Raw genomic sequence first — 21,539 nt, 5'->3', positions numbered from 1 at the left:
CAAAGTCTCCAAAATATTCCAATTGGGAAAGCCAGCTTTAAAGTCACATCTTATCAGATCATCCCTGAAATAAATTGGAGGTAAAAGAAGCTGAGCATGAAGAGGCCTACTTCAGCTGGGAAATGCTGCGGGCTGAAGAAAACAGCAGCCAGATGAGAGGAAGGGGAGAACAGATGTAAAAGGCATCCCAGAGGCAATGCCAGCAGAAGCCAGTGACAGGCTGCAGGTGGGACCAAAGCAAGTAGTCACGGCCAGGAAGACCCCTGAGTACCTTGTGATAACCAAGTCTTCCCTGCAACAAAATCACCTCTCTCTGGCTGCGAGGCCATCTGGCAATGTCCAGCCCACGGCAGCTTCCATTTCCAAATGGAATCCATGAACCAACAGAAATGATTCCCAATATATATTGGATCTTAAAGTCCTAAGGGCCAGAGACCAATCAACTGAATCAAAGTATGTAAACCACCAAAGGTTCCTCTCGTGGAACTAAAAAGTATCGCACATTAAACTTCGAGGTGAGTAACGGAAGTCACAATTAGGTGGTATATTATTCTTGGGAAGTATTTTATCCATACCAAGTACTGCCAATCCAATTAATAACAGCCGAGTCTCCATAAGCCAGAGCAATCAGGTCTATGGCCGGACATTAGGGAATGGAGCCGTCAGCCCCAATTTCTATGCTTCTCTAATACTCATAAATATTTAATTTAAACTGCAAGGCAGAGAGGTCAGTTTACCGTCTTAACAGCAGGAAGCTAAGCTGAAGCCATACAGCTTTTGCCTCCATTTGAATTAATATCCTGGTATTCACACTTCTACTGATTTCTAAAGATGGTTTTGTGTTAGATAGTTTATATTTACACTAAAGAAACACAATACATATTCACTTTAATGTGCCATGTTGACTCATTTTTGACAAGAGGAAAATACACAGATTTTCTTCACATTGGTACACAACAGTGAGGGTGGCTATCATCACGTGACTTAAGATGCCGGGGAGTCTTCATAAAGGACTTCATCTACCTTCATGTCGTGCTCCTCCACTGGGACCTGGAGACAGATCTGCTCTTTGAAAGCCAAAGCCAAGGTGTAGGGCTTCACTTCCTGATGCTGCACACAGCATTTCAAGTAGGTGTCATAGTAGCCCTTGCCCCGCCCTAGCCGGTTGCCATCTTTGTCAAACCCAAGGCCTGGCAAGAAGATGAGGTCAAGTCCACCTGTGGAAATAGGGATGTATATGGTTATTGCAAGATCAATTCAGGATAGCAGCTGTGTTTTATTTCTGATAACAATAATCCTTTTTCTGATTTCTAAAGAAAGAGCCGACCTTTGTGAAATTATGAAAAAATCAAGTTGGACAAAGGAGCTAATTCTCCAGCTACTTAGTTAGTCCTGCATCCATCCTTCCGCAGTTCCTGGTGGGCCTCTATAGATATGGCAGATTGCAAGCGCTGTCCACACCAGCCAGAGGGTTCTCCATGGCAGAGCCTCAGATCTTCCGTTAATTCTAGCATGCTTCTCCCTCCACGCACTGTCCAGTTTGGGAGGCAGCAGCCTGGACAATGAGATGGAGAGGTGTGAGAGGGTAAGGGAAAAGCAGGACGGATGGAGCTATTCTCATAGCTCCTAAGAGCACTGAGAAGCCCACTCCTCTTCCTTTTCCTCCCATTGACAGGCAAGGGGAGGCTCAGCCTGTCATCTTCGCTGTGGGCTAGCCACTCAGACAGCACTGCTGGCTAGGCATACCACGGTTGGAAGCCAAGGGCTCTCCAGCACAGGATGCTAGAAGCAGTGTTATTCAGACTGCCGCTAGACTGGCCCCTGCTTCAAGCAGCTGCTGACTTCCTATGAGGTCAACTCCACTTCCTGTTCCTGGCATGTACCTGTCGACCCTACCCGTCAACATCCCACACTGAACAGCTCAGGTGCAGTCAGATCCAACCTCCAAGCCTGCCTGTCTATCACAAGCCCTGCTTGCTAAGAATGGTGGTGTCACTGACCTTTTCTCTCTCCCCATCCCATCCATTTATCTCTATAGGGATGAACAGTGTCCTGTGCACTCGGACCTTATTCCCTAGGGTCCTCTTTATGTTTCCAGAGCAACTGACTTAAAGCTCCTGTCTTCTAAACCTGTAACACGCATACAGTTTCTATGACTTCTGCCTCTCATGGTAAGAAACCTATTTTGCAAAGTCCTCAGAGGAGACAGAGTCCCTGCCTTCAAGAGATGGCAGTTCAGTTAAAACAAAAATTCAGGCCAAGGCCAAGACAACATCTCTATCATGTGTCCCAAACAACAGAGACAGGAGCTCTAGAGACTCCAGCAGAGAGCAAGTAAATCTAGCTAGGTGACAAGACCAGGTCATGGGGTATTGTGACTTGACATGGATCTTTAAGAACAAGTTAAGGGTCAGGTTATATCCTGGAAACCAAAAGGGGGGTAGCAGGAGCAGCGTGCTGAAGAAGCGGCAGGCAGCACTTCTGTTTCCTGGAGATGGAAGAATGGGGTAGAGAGTAGGACAGACAGACCAGCTTTCTCCAGCACGAGCCATAGACGTCCTTAAAAAGGTGTGCAGATTTGTCACAAAATTAAAAGTAGAACTACCATAAAATCTAGCAGTCCTACTCCTATGGATTATCCACAAAAATTAAAACAAGATCTTAGAGGATCTTTACACACTTCCATTTTCGTTGTAGAACTGTATACAATAGCCAAAAGGTATACTATCATAAATGTCCAACACAGTAGCAACTGATCAAAATAAACAAACAAAAACAAAAAACAAAACCCATGATACATACATATGGCAACATATTAATCTGTCAGAAAATGGAAGAAAATGTTGTAATAGTGGACAAGGATGAACTGTGAGGACACTATGCAAAATGAAAAAGATCATATAAACATGTGCACTATATGATTCCACTTACAGGCATCTAGAGTAGTAAACCTTTTATAAACAGAAAGCAGAATGAAAGTAGAATGTCATTTGCCAGAGGCCCGAGGAAGATGCTTTTAATAAACACAGCATTCAGCATTTTAGTCATGCAAGATGGAAAAGTCCTAGAGGTCTGCAATATGACAATGTGCTTACAGACAACACAAATGCATGTTACAATTTAAGAGGTTACATCTCATGTGGCATACTAGATAACCTAAGAAAAAAACTATAGAAATCAAGCAACAACAAGGGAAAGCAATAGAGCAGCTGGGACATCCACCAGTGCCAACTCCTAAAGAGAGAGGCATAATTTTGGAGCTGCCACATTTATGCTGGTGGAAGAGGGAATGGAGGAAGGAAACAGGCAAGAAAAGCCATCCTCAGCCCTCAGGCTGCAGCCAAGCTTGTTGCCACTGCCCTGCTCCTCCCTGTGCTTGGTCTGCTGCTCTCCCTGGAGTCTACCTCGTAGAGCTGAGTGTGTATGTCTCTGTCAACTCCACTGGATAGCAAATTTCCTTGCAGACCATAACTTTTCCAAGCCATCCTTCATGCTTGAATTTTAATAGACTTCCAGAGCACTAAGACCCTGAAAGACAAGTACATTATCTTCAGATAGATCAATCCTGGCATGCCATCCCTACTTTAATAAGTCTAAATACATATATTTGGATTAAAGAAGTAACATTATGGGACAAAACAAGTAAGTTTGTCTCCGTAGGCCTGATGTGAATGGGAGAGCTGTTAAGCAGAACTCAGGGATCTGAACTCGCCCTTCAGGGGTCCTGGCATTCTTCTTAGGACTTTGGCTGTGGGTCCCTGCCTACAGGATTACCCCCACCTAACATTTACCATTTACCATTTGTGGGCTGTGGCCCCTGGTTCCAGTAGTTACTTAGGAAGATTTTTCTGGTAGGCTCCCACTTCTGCTGTCTGATGAATCTGAGTGTTTTTCTGGAAACATCCTGTAGCCCTCACTCGACTTCATCCATCTGTGGTCTCAGTTCTTCCTGTGCCACCAACCTTTATTGCCTTCTCTCCTCTTCCCCACCTGAAACACACACGCAGGCGCACACTCACACACCACACACACTCACACACACACTCAAACACACACACACATCCCTCTGGGAATATTCCCTCACCATAACACTACTTCTGGATGCCCCTCTCCCCAATGATGAAGAAATTATGGGGACAAGAAAATCAGGTATGGGCTCAACAAGTTTTCCATGTCATACACACTAGAGTGTGACCCTAGACAATCCCTAATGTACCACAAAGTCAAAATTCTGTAGGAAAACAGAAAAGCCTTCCTTCTTCACACATACTCTTCCTGCAGCTCAGAGTCTCATTAACAGAGGACAATGGTATCAGCACAGCCCACTCCTGCTGTTGTTTAACCCCTCAGGCTCTTGCTTCACAAGCCCTGCTGGAGCAGAATGTACCTAAGACAGCCAAAGAGCTCCACTCCTCAGGATTGCAACAGGAACTTCAGGAAGAGGTCTCTGGGGATAGCTAAATCCTTCTGCACAGTCATAGTTTATTGTTTGTTTATGCTTTCTTGCATTCAAAACTGTAACACTTACCTTTGCCCCAGCCTCACACCCTGTGTTTGTTTGCAAACTTTCTTTTTTCCCACTGTTTGGTGATGCCCTGAAACAGCAGCCACCTCTGAAGGCAGCTGGTAAGGTGCAAGGACCATGCTCCGTCCTAGCTGTGGGATCCAGGGCGAGTCACTTTCCAGTCTGGGTTTCAACATTATCACCTGCAAATCTGCTTGGTCCCTGCTAGTCACAAATATTAAATTAGATAAAGCTTATGAACTCTACAGTTAGGTGCCGTCTATGATAATCACACTTATTGTGAGACTTTCTCTTGTGAATTAAGAAATCCGAGGCACCGAAAAGGATGGCGTTCCTTGGGAACTCCCAGTGAAATCAAGCACACCCACTTACTCCAGTCTTCCATTAGAACCGGTTCCTGCTCTTTCTTCCCCAGGGCTCAGGCAAAGAGGGAGCGAGACACTGAGGAAAGTGCAGGTAAAGAACCAGAGTTAGTTGTTGAGTTTTGTTTTCTGTAAAGGACCCTATAGTAAATCATTTAGGCTATGTGACACTGTGGGTCGCAGTCAGTTCTGTACTGTGAAAGCAGCCGTAGACAATATATACATGGATAACTGGCTATGCTTGTTTACTAAAACAGGTAAATAAGTATCCACCAATGCCCAGCATTAGGAATAAAGGGGTGAGTAAAAGTGCTGCATCTCCAGGCAGGCAGGAGGGGGCAGACTGCTCTTCACTGCACACATGAGAAGCCATCCAGAGAGCTCGAAGAACTCTTCAGTCATTCAGTTCAAAGAGGAAGCTACGCCGGGAGGGTAAGAGTCAGCAGCTACACTGTTCCCACGCTAACAGGTAAGTGTAGCTGAGCAAAGGAGTGCAAGAAACAGCCACAGGCCAACTACGTTAGAGGCTATGGCAGCGCAAGAACACAGCTCTCACCTCAAAAGGGATAAGGGGTAAATTATTCTAAAGCCAAATATTAGTGATCATGGGGCAGGAACATGGATTCAGTTATTCCAGACACCAAGAGTGGTAACAGTTTTGTGAAGTTTTTATACTTACAGAACAAAAAGTCATAAATCAAGACACTCTTCAAATACATGGCGGGAACACCACAGGTCAGTAACAGCAAGGCAAGGGAATTACAGTCATAAGCTTCAGGTAGCAGCGGTGGCATTCTTAGCCTTTGGGCTGGTGGGAATTAGTGATTTGTGAACACATCACAAAAGGATTTCACCTGGTAATCACAAGGATGCTGGATATAACACAGAGCTGGGCAATGAATTGCTACAGGTGTGCTAAAGACAGCTCATAATAATTTAGTTACAGACCTGCAACATTCCAACTCTCCACAATCACATAAACCTAGAAAATTTTGCAGAATTCTTAACATAAGTGAGACTATTTGTGTGTGTGTGTGTGTGCGTGTGTAGGAAGGACTTCACAACATTTTACTGAAAGATGGACTGTGCAGGCTTTTTTTTTTTTTTTTTTTTTTTTGGTTTTCCGAGACAGGGTTTCTCTGTATTGTCTTGGAGGCTGCCCTGGAACTCGCTTTGTAGACCAGGCTGGCCTCAAACTCACAGAGATCCGCCTGCCTCTGCCTCCCGAGTGCTGGAATTAAAGGCGTGCGCCACCAACGCCTGGCTCTGTGCAGGCTTTTGAACAGGCTGCCATGTTGAGATCTCAGCACTACCATGTATTTAACTATGAAACATCAATCAAAACCACCTTCACCTAAAACCTTGAATGAATAAGCATATTATGATATAAAGCTTCCCTGAACTATTAATATCAAACGTCAACTTAACTACTGCATGCCTACTCCTTAGGTCACACGGCTGACTGCAGAGACTCAGACACGTCCATCAATCATGTTCATAGCACAAAGAACCTGAAATCCCAAAACAAAATGCAGGGTCAGTAACTCATGACAACAGCTCTTGTGATAGACTCAGAAATCAGTATTTGAACCCATATCAGTCATGTTAGAGCAGACTGATGCACGATGCTTACTCCTCACAGAAAAACAATGCAGAACACAAGAGGTAATAAACCAAACCAATTATGTGTTACCATAAGACATAGTCAACTTCTGATTATATATATATAAATGGTTTTGAAAAAATATTTTTTTCTGGGCAAGCAACATGGTTTACTGGTTAAAGGTGCTTGCCAACACGTCACATGGCAGAAAGAGAAAACTGACTCCCTAAAATTGTCCTCTGACTCCACAACACACACACACACACACACACACACGATAAAAATGTAAGAAAAAGGAAAAGAAACCTGGAAACCCCCATGAAGAATTAATCAACTAGATTGCCTAATAAAAATCAGCAATTAAAAAAATTACATCATGAGTGCATTTTCACTCTGTCCCAACATGTTTTGGACACTGGGAATGTCAGTGTAGAATCATACACATCTGAAGACAGGATGACCCCTGGCTATTCGTTTCATCATTGTTACTACAAAATCTTTGCTTTGACATGGACACCAATGTGCATCAAAATACAGAATCCACACTTATCACCAGAGCGCTGGGCCAAGCACACAGCACCTGGTACAATGCATTCCTGGGTGTAACAGGGCACTCTGCTGACCAGTGTATCACCGCATAAGAAGCCTATCTATGCCTTGCATTCAAAACCAAGGATATTATAAGTGTGAGGCTTGACTCAACCCCATGAACACTATGTGTTTAAATGAAAGAAGTAGTCACAGACCAGATCAGAATTCAGAGGGCACCCATTGAGGTTTGCAGATCTTTTTGCCACTGAACAAAGAGTTAGATCATGAATATATGGATAGTGGTAGAAATGGAGGCTATTTCTTAAGAAAGAAAACACTACCGAGTGTAGCAGCCAGAGAACTAGGACAACTACCCAGCTCAAAATCCCTGGGCCATTAATGTCATCACCCGTTATTGGTCACTTCCAAAGCACCTACCTTCTCTCAGTTTTGTACATTTGTCCCTTACATGTAGCCTTGATGGGAAGAATTTCTGTGCTTCTGTCAAATCACTTCTCTCAAGTAAACCTTGATCCTCTCTGTGCCCTAACCTTCCTCTATAGTCAAAGGAGACAGGAATTTGCAAAGCTGAAACAAGAAGAAACCTGAAGTTCATAAGGTACCAACTGCTGAGTATTTCCACACAGCAGCCTCCACCCTAGAAAAGTCAAACTAAGGTGGCCTGTGAAGACAGCTGCCCTTCTCTCTATGATATCTGTGCATTCTTGTGCGTCCATCTAGAAGTAGGGAGAGGATGTCTCTGGTATCAGCAGAATGGCAGCTAGACGGGCTGCTGGGCAGCAATGTGGGTGCTGCATGGTGATACTGAATTCTAACACTTCAGCATCCTCTGGTTTCTAATGTGTCCACATGTCAGAGTGAAAAATGAAAAAGACTGTGAGTCTAGTGGAAACTAACAAACAGATTTACAAATAACAAACAGGTTATTTTCAGTGGTTGCTTCTGGGCATGGAGACTTGGATTATTTTAGTTTTTACTTTATGTCTCATCTTTATGATTAAACACTGCTGAATTCATTTTTGTTTTATATAGACATAAAATTACTGTCCCAGTGCTATAATGGAGTAAAGAGTACAGAAAACTTTGGCCCACAGCCATGTTAACAAAGTAGGAACAAAAACATAATGAAAGCTAGGTCTATGGTCATGGTAGCTGAGCTATGAATACCATCCCCCAATAGAAAAAGGTGAAGGACACCACAGGATTCTCATCTGGGATCCCAGACATCACTTGTTCCTGCAAACCAGCTATGAGTGCTCTTGGGAGATGCTACAGTATATAAAAAGAGGAAGATTATGCAAAGTGGGAATCCATGATACAACTTTCATGACATCATCATACATGATGGACTTTGCAGTGATGTAGCTGTTTGGGGGCCACCCACTCTCCTATAAGTAACGCATTATCCATGTTCTTATAAGCAAGTCTAGTAAACAAGCTCAATGGTTTACCACATTGGACTTCGGTGGAATCCTCACTTTGGTTTGATGGGGGAAGTCCTGTGATTATGTCAATAAAGCACTGTTGGCCAATAGGGAAGTTAGATAGGTGGGACTAGGAGTCCAGGAGGACTCTGGGAAGGAGAAACACAAGGAGTCAAGATGTAACGCCATGGGGTAGGAAGCCTGGAACTATTCTCCGGTAAGAGAAATACTTAGATTAACAATTATGGCGTAATTACTTAAGTCAGAGCTAGCCAGTAAGAAACAAGCAAGGCCAACAGCTTCATAATTAATATAGCCTCCTGTGTGTTTATTTGGGACTGATGCGGCTCTGGAACCAGGCTGGCGGGAAGGCTTCTCTTTATATTGGTTGTTGTTAGTGTTACATCTGGGGTAGTTAGATGCCTTTTCGCATCTTCCTGGGCAAAATTAATGCAAAAACAGGGCACAGCTATTTTTTTAAATAAGACCATGTGTGTATGTACTCTAAAATATTTCTAGTCTTTACCAGGAGACATACTTCAAATCATGTTAGCTATTTTCTTAAGCACTTGAAAACTTAATTATACTTTGACCAACACCTCATCTAGAAAATATACCTCAAGTAGTAAGATAAGAGGGAACAGGTAGCAATTATCTGGCATTATTTTATTAGACGTCATGACCATCACTGCTATCCCTATGAACAACAATCATAACCATACATGAAAAATAGCAAATTAGTTACCAAGAACCAAAGTGGGAATAGGAGAGCCAATTCAGTGTGCGTATGGTGTGCGCGTGGGTGTGTGTGTGTGTGTGTGCTCATGTGCATGTGTGTAGGTGTACACCCACACAGGCACGTGAAGGTCTGAGGAGGCCTTCCCATGTTCTATCTTCTCTAAACGTAGAGATAAGTACCAGAGATCCTCTGGTCTCCACCTTCCCACAGTACTGGGATAATAGGCCTGGCTTTTTGCTCAGGTTCTGGGGCCTTAAACTCAGTCCTCATGCTTGGCACGGAGCCATCTCTGTACCCCTCCCCCCAATTCTTTAACTACATCGGCTTGCAACCCACATCCTGCCAATCAAATACGGCTATAAAGTTTCCTTAGCAGGAAAGCTTGCTAGCCCTTGATTTGGGCATCTCCCTTAGGGCTTAAGGGCACAGAAAATCAAACTTCAGTTCATTCTATCCTAGAAGATATTGACTAAAATAAATATGGACGGGGAGATTAAATTGTTTTCACTGTGCAAAATAATGTAGAGAAGCGGTATTCTCTAATCCAAACAGCATTCCTAAGTATTATTTTGACACTGAGTTTGGGAGACATTCACTGATATTCATAGTCAGATGGGCCCAAATGGGACAATAGAAGTGGGAAGAGATCAGTGAACAATTTTTTTATGCTTTTTCTCTAATCTGGGTAACCTCTGGTCATGTGATTTTCTAAAAAAAACTCAACAAAAAAAGAGGAAGACAAACTCTTCAGTCTAAGCTAATGACTCTTAGAACTCTTTCTCTGTGTGACACAATCAAGAAATAAATAAGAGAACCACAGAAAGACAAAATACTGTACAACCCCACTTACATGTATCTAAAGCAGTCAAACTCAGAAATGGAAAGGAGAACCATGGTTCCTTAGGACTGGGAGCGGGGGGTGGGGGTGAGTTGGGGGGAGTGTGGGGGTGTGGGGGTGGTCATCTGGTGTGTGTGTCATCTTTCAGTGGACAATTTCAGTTCCCCAAGTAAATTTTTTTTTGGTTTTTGACTTTTGGTTTTTTGAGACAGGGTTTCTATGTTTAGTTCTAGCTGCCCTGAAACTCTCTCTGAAGACCAAGGTGGCCTCGAAATCACAGAGATCTGCTTGCCTCTGCTTCGTGAGATTACTGGTATTAAAGGTGTGTACCACCATTGCCCAGCAGAGATCCATTGCACAACTCAATGAACTTAACACTGCTGAATGGAGTGTGTCAGAATGGCAAAGCTGTGGATTTATACTATATGCTTCTTTACAGTAATAAAGAAAAACAAATATGATAGGAGAGGTAGCACAAGAAAGAAGAGAAGGGCTAGGGGCCTGGCTGGGAGAGTGTTTCCCTGGCATGTGAAAGCTACCAGCATCGTTATTGAGTTAATTAAAGTGTGGCTTACTCTAAAGCAGCATTTCTCAATCTGTGAGTCTCAATCCCTTAGGGAATCAAATGACTCTGTCACAGGATTCACTTAAGACCATTGGGAACACAAATATTTACAGTACAATTCATAACAGCAACAAAATTAGCTATGAAGTAGCAACAAAATAAGTTTATGGTTGGGGGTCACCAGAACATGAGGAACTGTACTAAAGGCTTGAAGCATTAGGAAGGTTGAGAAGCCACCACTCCAGAGTAATGAAGAGCATCTCTTCCAGATGCGGGGTAAGAGTGTCTTTGGACTTCTTGCTGTCTATCTTACTTTGTACATGATCAACACACAAAGTCCTAATCAGTTGTAGTCCTGCCCATTTCTTCAGCCTCAAGACTTTAGCAAAAATGTAACTAGACGTACAGTAGAGGAAGCCTTATAGCTCACCTGATGTGAGTCTTGTGCCACCAGAACAACTTCTCCTGCTACAAAACCTAAGTTAAAGTAAGATAAGGCTATGAAACAGTATCACCTGGGTCTGAATTGGGGTGATTTTTTTCACTCCAACTAGCCTTGCTTTTCTGCTTCAATATGTCTTTGTCTGGTGGGTAAAAAACTCTATCTTGAAACCCTTAATGTACCCTAAAACTAGCTTGACAGGAAGGGGGAAGCAGAAAAAGCAATTCTCAAAGCTTTATGTTCTATCAGAAATTCAATGGAACCAAGGCAATAAACAGCCACTATTAACTCAATAAATACAAAGTCAGCCCCGCCCAAGGAACTACAAAGAACATGGGAAAGGTATGTACCAATAAGGGCTAACAACTTGCTCAGCTAAACACACACCCAAGAAGTTGACTGTAAGGAAACACCTAAACTGTAATAGGAATGGAGCAATGTAAGTGCCAAGGCAATAAACTGAAAGCAGATAATAGTATTCCACTGGCAAAGGGGTTAAGTCCAGGAGATGACATTAAGGACGGAGCACTTTCAGGGATCTGGATTAGGGACAGCAATAGCTTGTGACATCAAAATGAAATAAGAAAAGCATAGATTTGGAGAACTGAGCATGTGTTCAGGCAACCACAGTGATGGGAAACAAGCCAGCAGGGGCGTACATGCCGACTATGTGGAAAAGTGCCTCCAGTGCCTAGGAAAGAAACCACTAAGTTCCATAGAGAGAACCAGTGAAGTCCACGGCAGCTTGACAGGAAAACCAGGGGAACATGAGTGGCCATGGGAGGCCAAACTGAATCTCCAAGGAAACTAAACTCCACTGCAAGGTGGAGAAAGCCTGAGGCAAGTGAGAAGCATCTTGGGGAGTACACAGAAACAGTCTAGAACCATTCCTGGCATTTAAAAATGCTACATTAACATATTCCTACATAAGCAAACTCACTCCTAAGGAAAATGTAGTATTAACCTGCACAGCACTCCCACATTCCCCGAGCACTCTGAAGGAAGGCTCGGGAAGGTCCTCACTGGCTAATCCCTGGTTTGTAATCAGACCCCAGTAACTTATACCCCCATGTAGTCCACCGGACAACCGGCTCCTTTAAAGACACTTTCAAGACCCTAGAAGCTTAAAGGAGTTCCCCTGCAGGGAATTTGGGTCAGCAGGGGTAGAGCACGTGCTTATCACATGAGGAAGAACCTTCTAGAGCCTGGCAATTACATTTTGAAAAGATGTTGTGGGCTGGTTGAAGTTGAAGTATTTTCTTAAAATAGACATCATCCTTTCTATGACTTTGTGTAAGTGTTCCTTTATTTGCTCTGGTTTGTTTCTAGTCGTAACCCAGAAGGAAAATACCATAGTTTGTCTATTATTCCATGCATTTATGTAAAAGATAATAGATCCTTCGATAGTGTTTTCAGCACAGGTAGAACTAAATGGTTTGCATTAGTTTGGTTCAATTGAATGGATAAGGCTATGTGCAGAGAGAATATGGAAGTTACTCTACTGGTATTAGACAAGTACCCTGGTGTCATAAGAATCAGATGAAGAACAAAATGGTTTTCAAAGGTCACTTTCACATCCAGTAATTCCATATTCAACCAGCTGTTTTCAGATGGCTCCACCTAATTACACAGTTTAAGAATCTACTATCTTATTCATCCCAACTGAACTGTTGTCTCTACACCCACACAAATGGAACAGCATTTGTCTCTTTTTCCTGCAAAGTGGGGCTTTTATTCTGGATTTTACATTTTTGTTTTCCACGATTTTGGTACCTATTTTTAATCAGTTCCTGAGGATGGAAACTCTTAGAAACAAAAACACTTGGCTGGGCTTCCCTGTTCACTTGGTGACTTTGATGAATCATTTCCCACAGAGGCCCATTCCCTGTGAAATATAAAAGATTGCCTTGGATGGGCTCCAGCTGACTCACACTTGAGTGATTCCCACTGCACTATTAAATGACTAAGGGACGTAGAAAAGTGAACAAAGTCATTGCTTCAAACTAATCCTTCTGTGAAACACTGACATCTGCTGGACTTGGAGAAGAGTATGCAATTCATCTAAGACACGGTCGTGAAAACTATAATTCACACACCTTGCTTTGAAAACAGTTCAGCAAGGATGCACATTTCTTATGCTATCAAAGCTTCAGTGTTTGTTTTCACCAAACTTTAGAAGTAATTTAAGATTGTAATAACTTTTGAAATTCTTTCAGAGACTCCTGGTCCTATTTGGAAATTAGAGTCTATGCTACTATGATTTGCTATAAAATAAAAATAATCACTTTAAAATATAAGAATAACCAGCTGTATGTCCCTTTCTCCCTATCAGAACTCTCTCAAATACAACAAAAACTGGGTTCTTATACTTCTAACCCTACCTCTTTCATAAAGGAATTCCAATACATTACTCAATCCTATAGCCTTACTTTTCATGATATATTCATGATTTTAACTAATAACTTACTACCTGAGGAACGGAGGCGAGTTTGGGAACACGCGAGAACATATGCAGACGAGGTACACCAAACCAATGCGACTCACCCTACTGGGACAGAGGCGGTTCCAGATCAAGAGCCCCAATGGGATTATAACACCCCAAGGGGAACTTTGGCTAGAGATCAGTTTACAACCTGCCTCATGGTTGGTCTTCGTAGGGCTGCCCTAAAGCCAATAAACTATGAAAAACTTTTAGAGGTAATTCAGGGTAAATCGGAAAACCCCTCTCAGTTCCTAGAACGCCTTACACAGGCCTTCTTACAGTATACTAATGTAGACCCAGAGGGGACAGAGGGAAGGCAGCTCCTTATGACATATTTTTTTTTCTCAGAGCTGCCCTGACATTAGGGCTAAACTTAAAACTCTAGAGTGGGGCCCCTCACCCCACAGGCTGAGGCTTTAAGAGTGGCTTTCAAGGTGTACCATGGGAGAGATAACAAGGCCCTTAAGGACAAATACCAAATGCTGGCCAAGGCCTCCCGACCGGCCTCACAGTCTGCCCGGGTTCCCTGGCCCTCCGGGGCTCGAGGACCACAGCGTCCCTGTTTCAAATGTGGTAAGGAAGGTCATTGGGCCCGGTGGTGCCCTAATCCCCGGGTGCCTCCCAAACCATGTCCAAAATGTCAAAAAGAGGGCCACTGGTCAACGGACTGTCCCCGTGCCCCTGGTGGCAGGAGGACATCAGACACAGACCGCCCTGTAGCTGACTTCCTAGCCCTGGCTATGGACGATGATGAGGAGTGAAGGGGCCCGGGCTCTCTTGACCCGACCACTGTCATCTCACACAGGGAGCCCCGGGTAGACATTAAGATATCAGGGCGATCCATCTCTTTCCTTTTGGACACCGGTGCCACCTACTCAGTCCTGAGGGAGTTTTGGGGACCCACCTCTCCTTCTCGTTTCCCTATTGTCGGGGTAGGGGGACAGCCTTACTTACCTCACCAGACTCCACCACTTAACTGTATATTCAGGGGAATTCCCCTCACTCATTCATTTTTAGTTATACCAACCTGCCCTGTGCCCTTACTGGGGAGGGATCTTTTAGCAAAGATGGGAGCTTCTATTTCTTTTGCTCCCCACATTCGCCTAACTCCAGACTCGCCAGCGGCTCCTCTCCTCCTTCTCCTAGGCAGCCATCCTGCCCATCCTATAGATCCTAGTAAGCCGTTTCCTCTGCCAGCCTCCCAAGTAGACCCCAAAGTTTAGGACACCCAAAACCCTTCTGTGGCTAGGCACCATTCCCCTATCGTCATTCAGTTACAGGATTCATCTAGGTACGTCACTCAAGTTCAGTACCCACTCCCACTCCGGAGCCTCAGGGGACTTAAGCCTATCATCTCTGACCTCCTCAAAAAGGGGTTACTTCGTCCCACATCCTCTCCCTTGAACACCCCTATACTGGCGGTAAAAAAACCTAATGGGACCTATCGCCTGGTTCAAGACCTCCGGCTCATTAATTCTGCGGTGGTCCCCCTCCATCCTGTGGTACCCAACCCTTACACACTCCTCTCCACTATCCCCTCGGGAACCTCTCATTTCTCAGTTTTAGATCTTAAGGATGCCTTTTTCTCTATATCCCTCGACGTTCAGTCACAAAATATCTTTGCTTTCACCCGGACTGACCCTGACACTCACGCCCCTACACAGCTCACCTGGACTGTTCTACCTCAGGGCTTCTGAGACAGCCCACATTTATTTGGTCAGGCTCTAGCCTCTGACCTGCTCTCTCTCTCTCCAAATCTAAACTCATAGAATATGTAGATGATATTTTGCTTTGCAGCCCGTCCTTAGAAGTTAGCCAAACTAACACTGCCACTCTTCTAAACTTCTTGTCTGACAGGGGCTATAGAGTCTCACCTTCTAAGGTCCAACTGTCTACTCCTCAGGTCACCTACTTGGGATTAACTATCACTCCTACCCACAAGGCTATTACCCTAGACAGAAAAAAACCTAATCCAATCTCTTACAGTTCCTTCTACTAAAGAGGAAATTTTATCATTTCTAGGAATAGCTGGTTTCTTACACTCCTGGATCCCCTCCTACTCTCTCCTTGCTCGTCCCCTATATGAGGCAGCTCTTGGCTCTCCACATGAACCTCTCCTTAACTCTGTAACTAAGCCCTTTCAAAAACTCAAACAGGCTCTTCTCCAGGCCCCAGCCCTTCATCTCCCTGACCCCTCGTCCTTTTTCTCTCTATGTAACAGAAAAGGAGGGACATGCTCTTGGAGTTCTAGGCTACCAGTTAGGACCTTCTTTTGCACCCGTAGCATATCTGTCAAAGAAACTAGACCTAACTGCCCAAGGGTGGGCACCCTGCATACGCGCTTTAGCAGCTGCCGAGCTCCTCATTCGTGAGTCAAAGAAACTAACCTTTGGGTCACCTATCACTGTCTTTTCTCACCACAACCTGTCTCACCTCCTAACTTACAGAGGCTTACAAACTCTACCCCCTTCTCGAGTCCTTTCTCTTCAGGTGGCACTGGTAGAAGATGTCACACTTAATTTCCAATCCTGCTCACCCCTCAATATCTCAAACCTTCTACCTCAGCCTAACTACTCTACATCTCATTCCTGTATTGAAACTTTGGAGGAACTACTGCCCCATCCTTCACACATACGGGAAGGCACACTACCTCAGGCCACCTATACCTGGTATACAGATGGCAGCTCCTTCCTATATGGAGAGACCCGCAAAGCAGGCTACAGTATAGTGTCAGATACCAGGGTGGTGGAGGCACGGGCACTCCCCTCTCACACCACTAACCAACAGGCTGAATTAGTGGCCCTCACCCGTGCCTTCCAGCTGGCACAGGGGCATTCTCTAAATGTTTATACTGACTCTAAGTATGCTTTTCATATCCTCCTGTCCCATGCTGCTATCTGGAAAGAACGTGGATTATTTACCACTAAAGGAGGATCTATAACTAACTCAGGTTATATTATGGCCTTACTAAAGGCCTCTCACCTCCCCAAAGCTATAGGGATTATTCACTGCCGGTCCCATCAGACTGACAGCTCCATTATCTCTAGGGGCAACAACCGGGCTGATGAAGCAGCTAGGGCTGCAGCCCTCCGAGGCCCAGATCTACTTCACCCACCACAGGGAGTTCATACACTACAACCCGCCCCCTCACAGTCACCTCCTAACACTCAACAAATCCTGTCCTATCTACACCAGCTCTTTCACCTCAATAGTCAGGCTCTGTCTCATTTTGTCAAAACTCACCTCCAACCCACTCCTGGGGACTTACGTTTCTTAAAAACCATCACTGCCTCCTGTAAAACTTGTCAGATGTCAAACCCTAACTCCAGGTATCGTAACCCCCCTTTTCCCACCCACCAGGCTAGAGGCTTTCTTTCAGGGGCCGACTGGCAAGTTGACTTTACTCACATGCCTGTAGTCAGGCGAGTTAAGTATCTCTTGGTACTAGTTGATACCTCCTCAGGATGGGTAGAAGCATTTCCTACCACTAACAAAAGGGCCCAAACAGTCTCTGACATCCTTCTCAGGGAAATTATTCCCCGGTTTGGGATTCCAGCCTCTCTTCAGTCAGACAATGGTCCCGAGTTCACTTCCCAGATCTCCCAAACCCTATCTAAAGCTCTTAACATTCCCTGGTATTTTCATATTCCTTATCATCCTCAATCCTCAGGAAAAGTGGAGCGCACTAACCGTTCTTTAAAAAATGTTCTCGTTAAAATGTCACAGGAACTTCACCTCGACTGGGTAAAACTCTTGCCTTTGGCTCTTCTCAGGCTCAGAGCCCTTCCCAAACGACCCCTTTTCATCTCACCCTTTGAGCTGATATATGGGCGGCCAGCTCTTACACCTGGCCTCTCGCCTGGACCCTCACCTCTCCCTGACCACCTGCTTACACCCTTACTTCATCATCTCCGTTCCCTCCTTTGGGACTTTACTGATCGTTCTCTACCTCAACCATGTGCCAACTCCTGTACATCCCCAATTAATATCAGGGATCAGGTCCTTCTCTCCCCCCCTGACCAACGCCCTTCGTCCCTGTTCCCTAAATGGCAGGGCCTCTTCAAGGTAATTCTGGTTACCCCAACAGCTGCTAAGCTTGAGGGCCTTCCCCACTGGATTCACTTATCCCATCTCAAGCCTTTTACCTCACCTAAAACTCACTCCTCATATACAGCTACTGTAACAGGACCTTGCTCTCTTAAGCTTCAAAGGACACCGAGATCAACCACTTTACCTCCTCTTTAACTATTGTTACAGAAATGCCAGCCAAGGCCATGGATCCACAAGTACAAAGACCACCAAACACTTGTGCCTCCTCAGTACAGGTAACCAAAAAGTCCTCACAGTCTCAACAACAATACAACAACCAGCGGATACTATACAGTACTCTTGTTGTGTTAAAATGTCTGTCAGCTTCAATGTATAAATGCTTTCAGTCGAGGTACTTCTAATATGCTAATGATGTGTCTAATACTTATGTTTTCACAAACTAAAAGGATTCTTATAAGTTCCAGGAGGCCAAATCGTATACATCCAAACAGACCTACAGAGACGCCAGAGTCCCATACAGCCTAAGCTACAGAGAGTTTCATACAGCCCAGACTACAGTAAAACAACCAGCGTGGCAACACCCCAACTTCCTCAGGTTCCCCAAAGATGATCGATGCCCCAGGCCAGCAGGAAGCAGTCTTAAGAAACTCCACGTCCTTATTCCCTAATTTGCCACGCCAAAAAAACCCACCTTTATAATAATCATAAGAGGTGGGATTGTAGGGACTCAGATATCTTATTAACTCTGCCCCTTGATAACCAGGCACGCCCAGTGACACGGCTACATCACCACTACGCCACTCGTGCGGGACTCAATGCACATGTGCCTCATCCCCTTTATAAATCATCTGAACCCCCCCCCCCTCTGCTCTGCACGGGTTGGTTACCTCTCACCCCCCTTTTCCCTCCCCGTCCACCAATAAACTCCACGTGGGATCGTTGAAAAAAAAAAAAAAAAAGAATAGCCAGCTGTGATGCACATGTGTAATCACAAGCGAAAAACTAACACACACACACACACACACACACACACACACACACACCACACTTTATCTCTCTCTCACTGAAGGTACATATATCCATTATATAAAAAGGAGGAAATCCACATAAAATAGTAACAAGTATAAACTGTTTAAAATACATTTAACAATACACTAAAGGAAATGTCCAGAAGCAAGGTTAAGGGGACATGGACATGTGGAGAGTACTATGCTAAAAATTCTGTTGACTCTTTGGACCTACTTTTCCCTTTATCTTATCAGCCAGTAATCCTGTTCATCGTACCTCAGAAACCAATTAATTTACAAAAGGAAAAAAAAAAGTTTCTGACAGGGGAACAAAATACCAAAACATCTTTACTTACTCTCTAAACTCTTTGAATATTAAAAAGTTAACTTTAAAGATTTATTTTACAATTTTTAATTTTGTGTGGGTGTGTGCATGTGAGTACAGATGCCTGTGTAGGCCAGCAGAGCGAGCTAGACCCTTTGGAGCTGCAACTGCCTGAAACTGAACCTGGAAACTGAGCTCAGATCTTCTACAAGAGTAACACCTGCTCTTAACACAGAGTCATCTCTCTAGACCTGGAATAATGTAACTTTAAAAGCCACCAGAATGTTTACACAGCTATCCTAAGACATTAAGGTCAATTCTCCATTCGGATGTCCATGCCTATACTTGGGTGTGTGTTATCTTTTTTCTAAGTGAGTCTGTTTGTTTGTGACTTCCTTCCTCTTCTCTCTCTCCACCCTACTCTCTCAATATTAGTCCTTAAATGTATATTAAAAACTTTTCTAATAAACTCCAACTCTGTTTCAAACTGTTTATCTTCTAAATCGTGTCTGGGATGAAGTCAAGAGTACTGGCTTCACTGGAGTGGAGATCTCTGAGAAGAAATCCTCAGGCAGAGCCACAACAAGGCTGTGTCTTCTTCCTCCTGTGGCTGCTGCAAGTTTAGGTGATGTCATTTATAAGCCCAGAATGAAATTCTCCTGAATATACTGCCATAAAGCTTACCTTGTCCCTATCAGCCAGAGTGACAGAACTCTGGCTGATAGGAACTGTTGTCTACTGACACAATATCATCCTATAATCTGTATAAAATAAATAAATAAGGGAAAAGTCCTGAATCCCCTTATTTTTAGGTTTGTTATAGTTAAAGCCAATGAGATGTAAGGATTTCCAGAAAAGCTTCTTGCAGTAGGGGCAGCTAACATTCACTCTTTGCCATCAACTCTGTTTTCCTTCTTGCTCATTACAGATATGATGGCTGGATCTGTGGAAGTCATTTCACAAGTAGGAAAGAACTGCTAAGAAAATGGTAGCCCACACTCTCTTCATCCTTAAACTGAGAGGCCAATGTCAACAATCACATACCATTGAAATTCTATTCTCATTGCATAAAAACATGCAATAAATAAGCCTCTTCCATGTTTAAACTGTACTTTACTAGATTTTTGTATTTTTATACTCCACTGCCATTACTAACCAGACTGCAGCAATCAAATATATTGACCTACAAAGAAATTTTTAGTAAATTCCAAAAGTTCTAAAGTATTTGTGTCAATATTCTCTTACTCAAGGGGAATAGATAAGAAAATATTTAGGACATTTAATAAAGTTCAATACTGTTTGGGTCAATGAAACACTTAATACTATTAAGATAAATCAGATAACAATGAGACCAAAAACATTTTATATCAAAATGCTAACTATTATTACCTTTGTATTAATATACAGGGAGGAATGAAAATAAATGAATAAGGAATCAGGAAATAATTAAAGACTAATATCAAGGCAATAATAAAGACAAAACTATTGATTGCTTGAATGATTTGTAAAAACAGTAGGTAACACATAGATAATAAGGAGATTAAAAAAAAACAAGGGACAAAGGAGATAGTAAGAGAGAGAACAGGAAAGGAAAGGATGATCCCTGGGGAGGGGAGAAGAGCTGGGCATCACCTGTGCCCCCACATCCCTGTCCACATGAGGAATTCATTGTAGTCCCTGGCTCAGGCTCTGAATGCTCAAGGCCTGTGTTTCCCTCAGCTAATCCCTGACCAGTCCTTTCTTCTTTCACCTCACCCTTACCAACGCTGGTACTTCCCAGCCCACCTATCCACTGGACACTGGCCCTCTACATCCTTAACCCCTCAGTGTACTGACCACAGCAAGAAGCTAAGAAAATAAATCTACTGAACAAAGCACAGATGTTTCAATGTTCTATAGAGTCAGTCCAGCGGTTCTCAAACTGGAGGTTGAACGATGCCTTCACAGGGGTCACATATCAGATATTTTACATATCAGACATTTATATTATGGTTCATAAAAGTAGAAAAATTGTATTTATGGTTGGTGGAAACCACCACACAAGAGGAACTGTATTAAAGGGTTGAAGAGTTAGGAAGGTTCAGAACCACTGAGTTAGGCATCACTAATTGCTTGCCTATCATACTATGTTAGGAATAAAACCCAGTTGTGACTCTGCCAGAAGAAGAGATCATTCAATAAATGCCATATATAGTTAGTACTTCATGACAACAACTAATATTCTTTTAAAAGAATATTGAGCTGGTACCCCAGTTAGAAGAGTGCTTGCCTGGTATGCATGAAGACAAGACCTGAGTTTGATCCCCAGTATGGCATAAACAAGGAATGGTTGTACACACCTGAAATCAAAGTGTTTTCTAGGTAGAAACAAAGTATCAGAAATCCATATGGTTAAGGCCACAACAATGGTTAGGATTTGAGCAGGACCTGGCCAAAGTGGTTCTCAGCCAGTCTCAGCTCTGGAAGCTGATGTTCAAGATTGTAAGTATCGGGCCAACCTGGACAATATGGCAAGTTCAAGACTAGGGTAGGTTATATAGACTCTATTTCCCACTCCCCACAAACAAAAGATGAAAGCCTCCAGAAGTCAGAGAAAGAAGGTGACATTCAGTCCAGGTAAGCAGT

The 21,539-nt window shown here is 43.6% G+C and overlaps 1 protein-coding gene and 1 long non-coding RNA gene across 2 annotated transcripts in view; both read right to left on the bottom strand.

Annotated features, from left to right (window-relative positions):
* Window positions 1–871: 871 nt before the first annotated feature.
* LOC101827735 (methenyltetrahydrofolate synthetase) overlaps window positions 872–21,539 on the bottom strand; it is a 29,800-nt gene continuing 9,132 nt past the window's right edge. The window contains 1 exon segment of the mRNA XM_040729643.1: window positions 872–1,217. Within this exon segment, the coding sequence (XP_040585577.1) occupies window positions 985–1,217 (233 nt within the window). The 3' untranslated portion in view covers window positions 872–984.
* LOC121133292 lies at window positions 1,562–6,018 on the bottom strand. The gene is made up of 4 exons (XR_005870113.1): window positions 5,567–6,018; window positions 4,898–4,966; window positions 3,799–3,990; window positions 1,562–3,528 (listed from the first exon to the last, which is right to left on the bottom strand). It is a non-coding gene; the product is annotated as an uncharacterized LOC121133292 (long non-coding RNA).

This window comes from Mesocricetus auratus, unplaced genomic scaffold (assembly GCF_017639785.1).
Source record: "Mesocricetus auratus isolate SY011 unplaced genomic scaffold, BCM_Maur_2.0 Super-Scaffold_100021, whole genome shotgun sequence".
NCBI lineage: Eukaryota > Metazoa > Chordata > Mammalia > Rodentia > Cricetidae > Mesocricetus > Mesocricetus auratus.
This window is presented reverse-complemented; position numbering and strand designations above follow the sequence as displayed.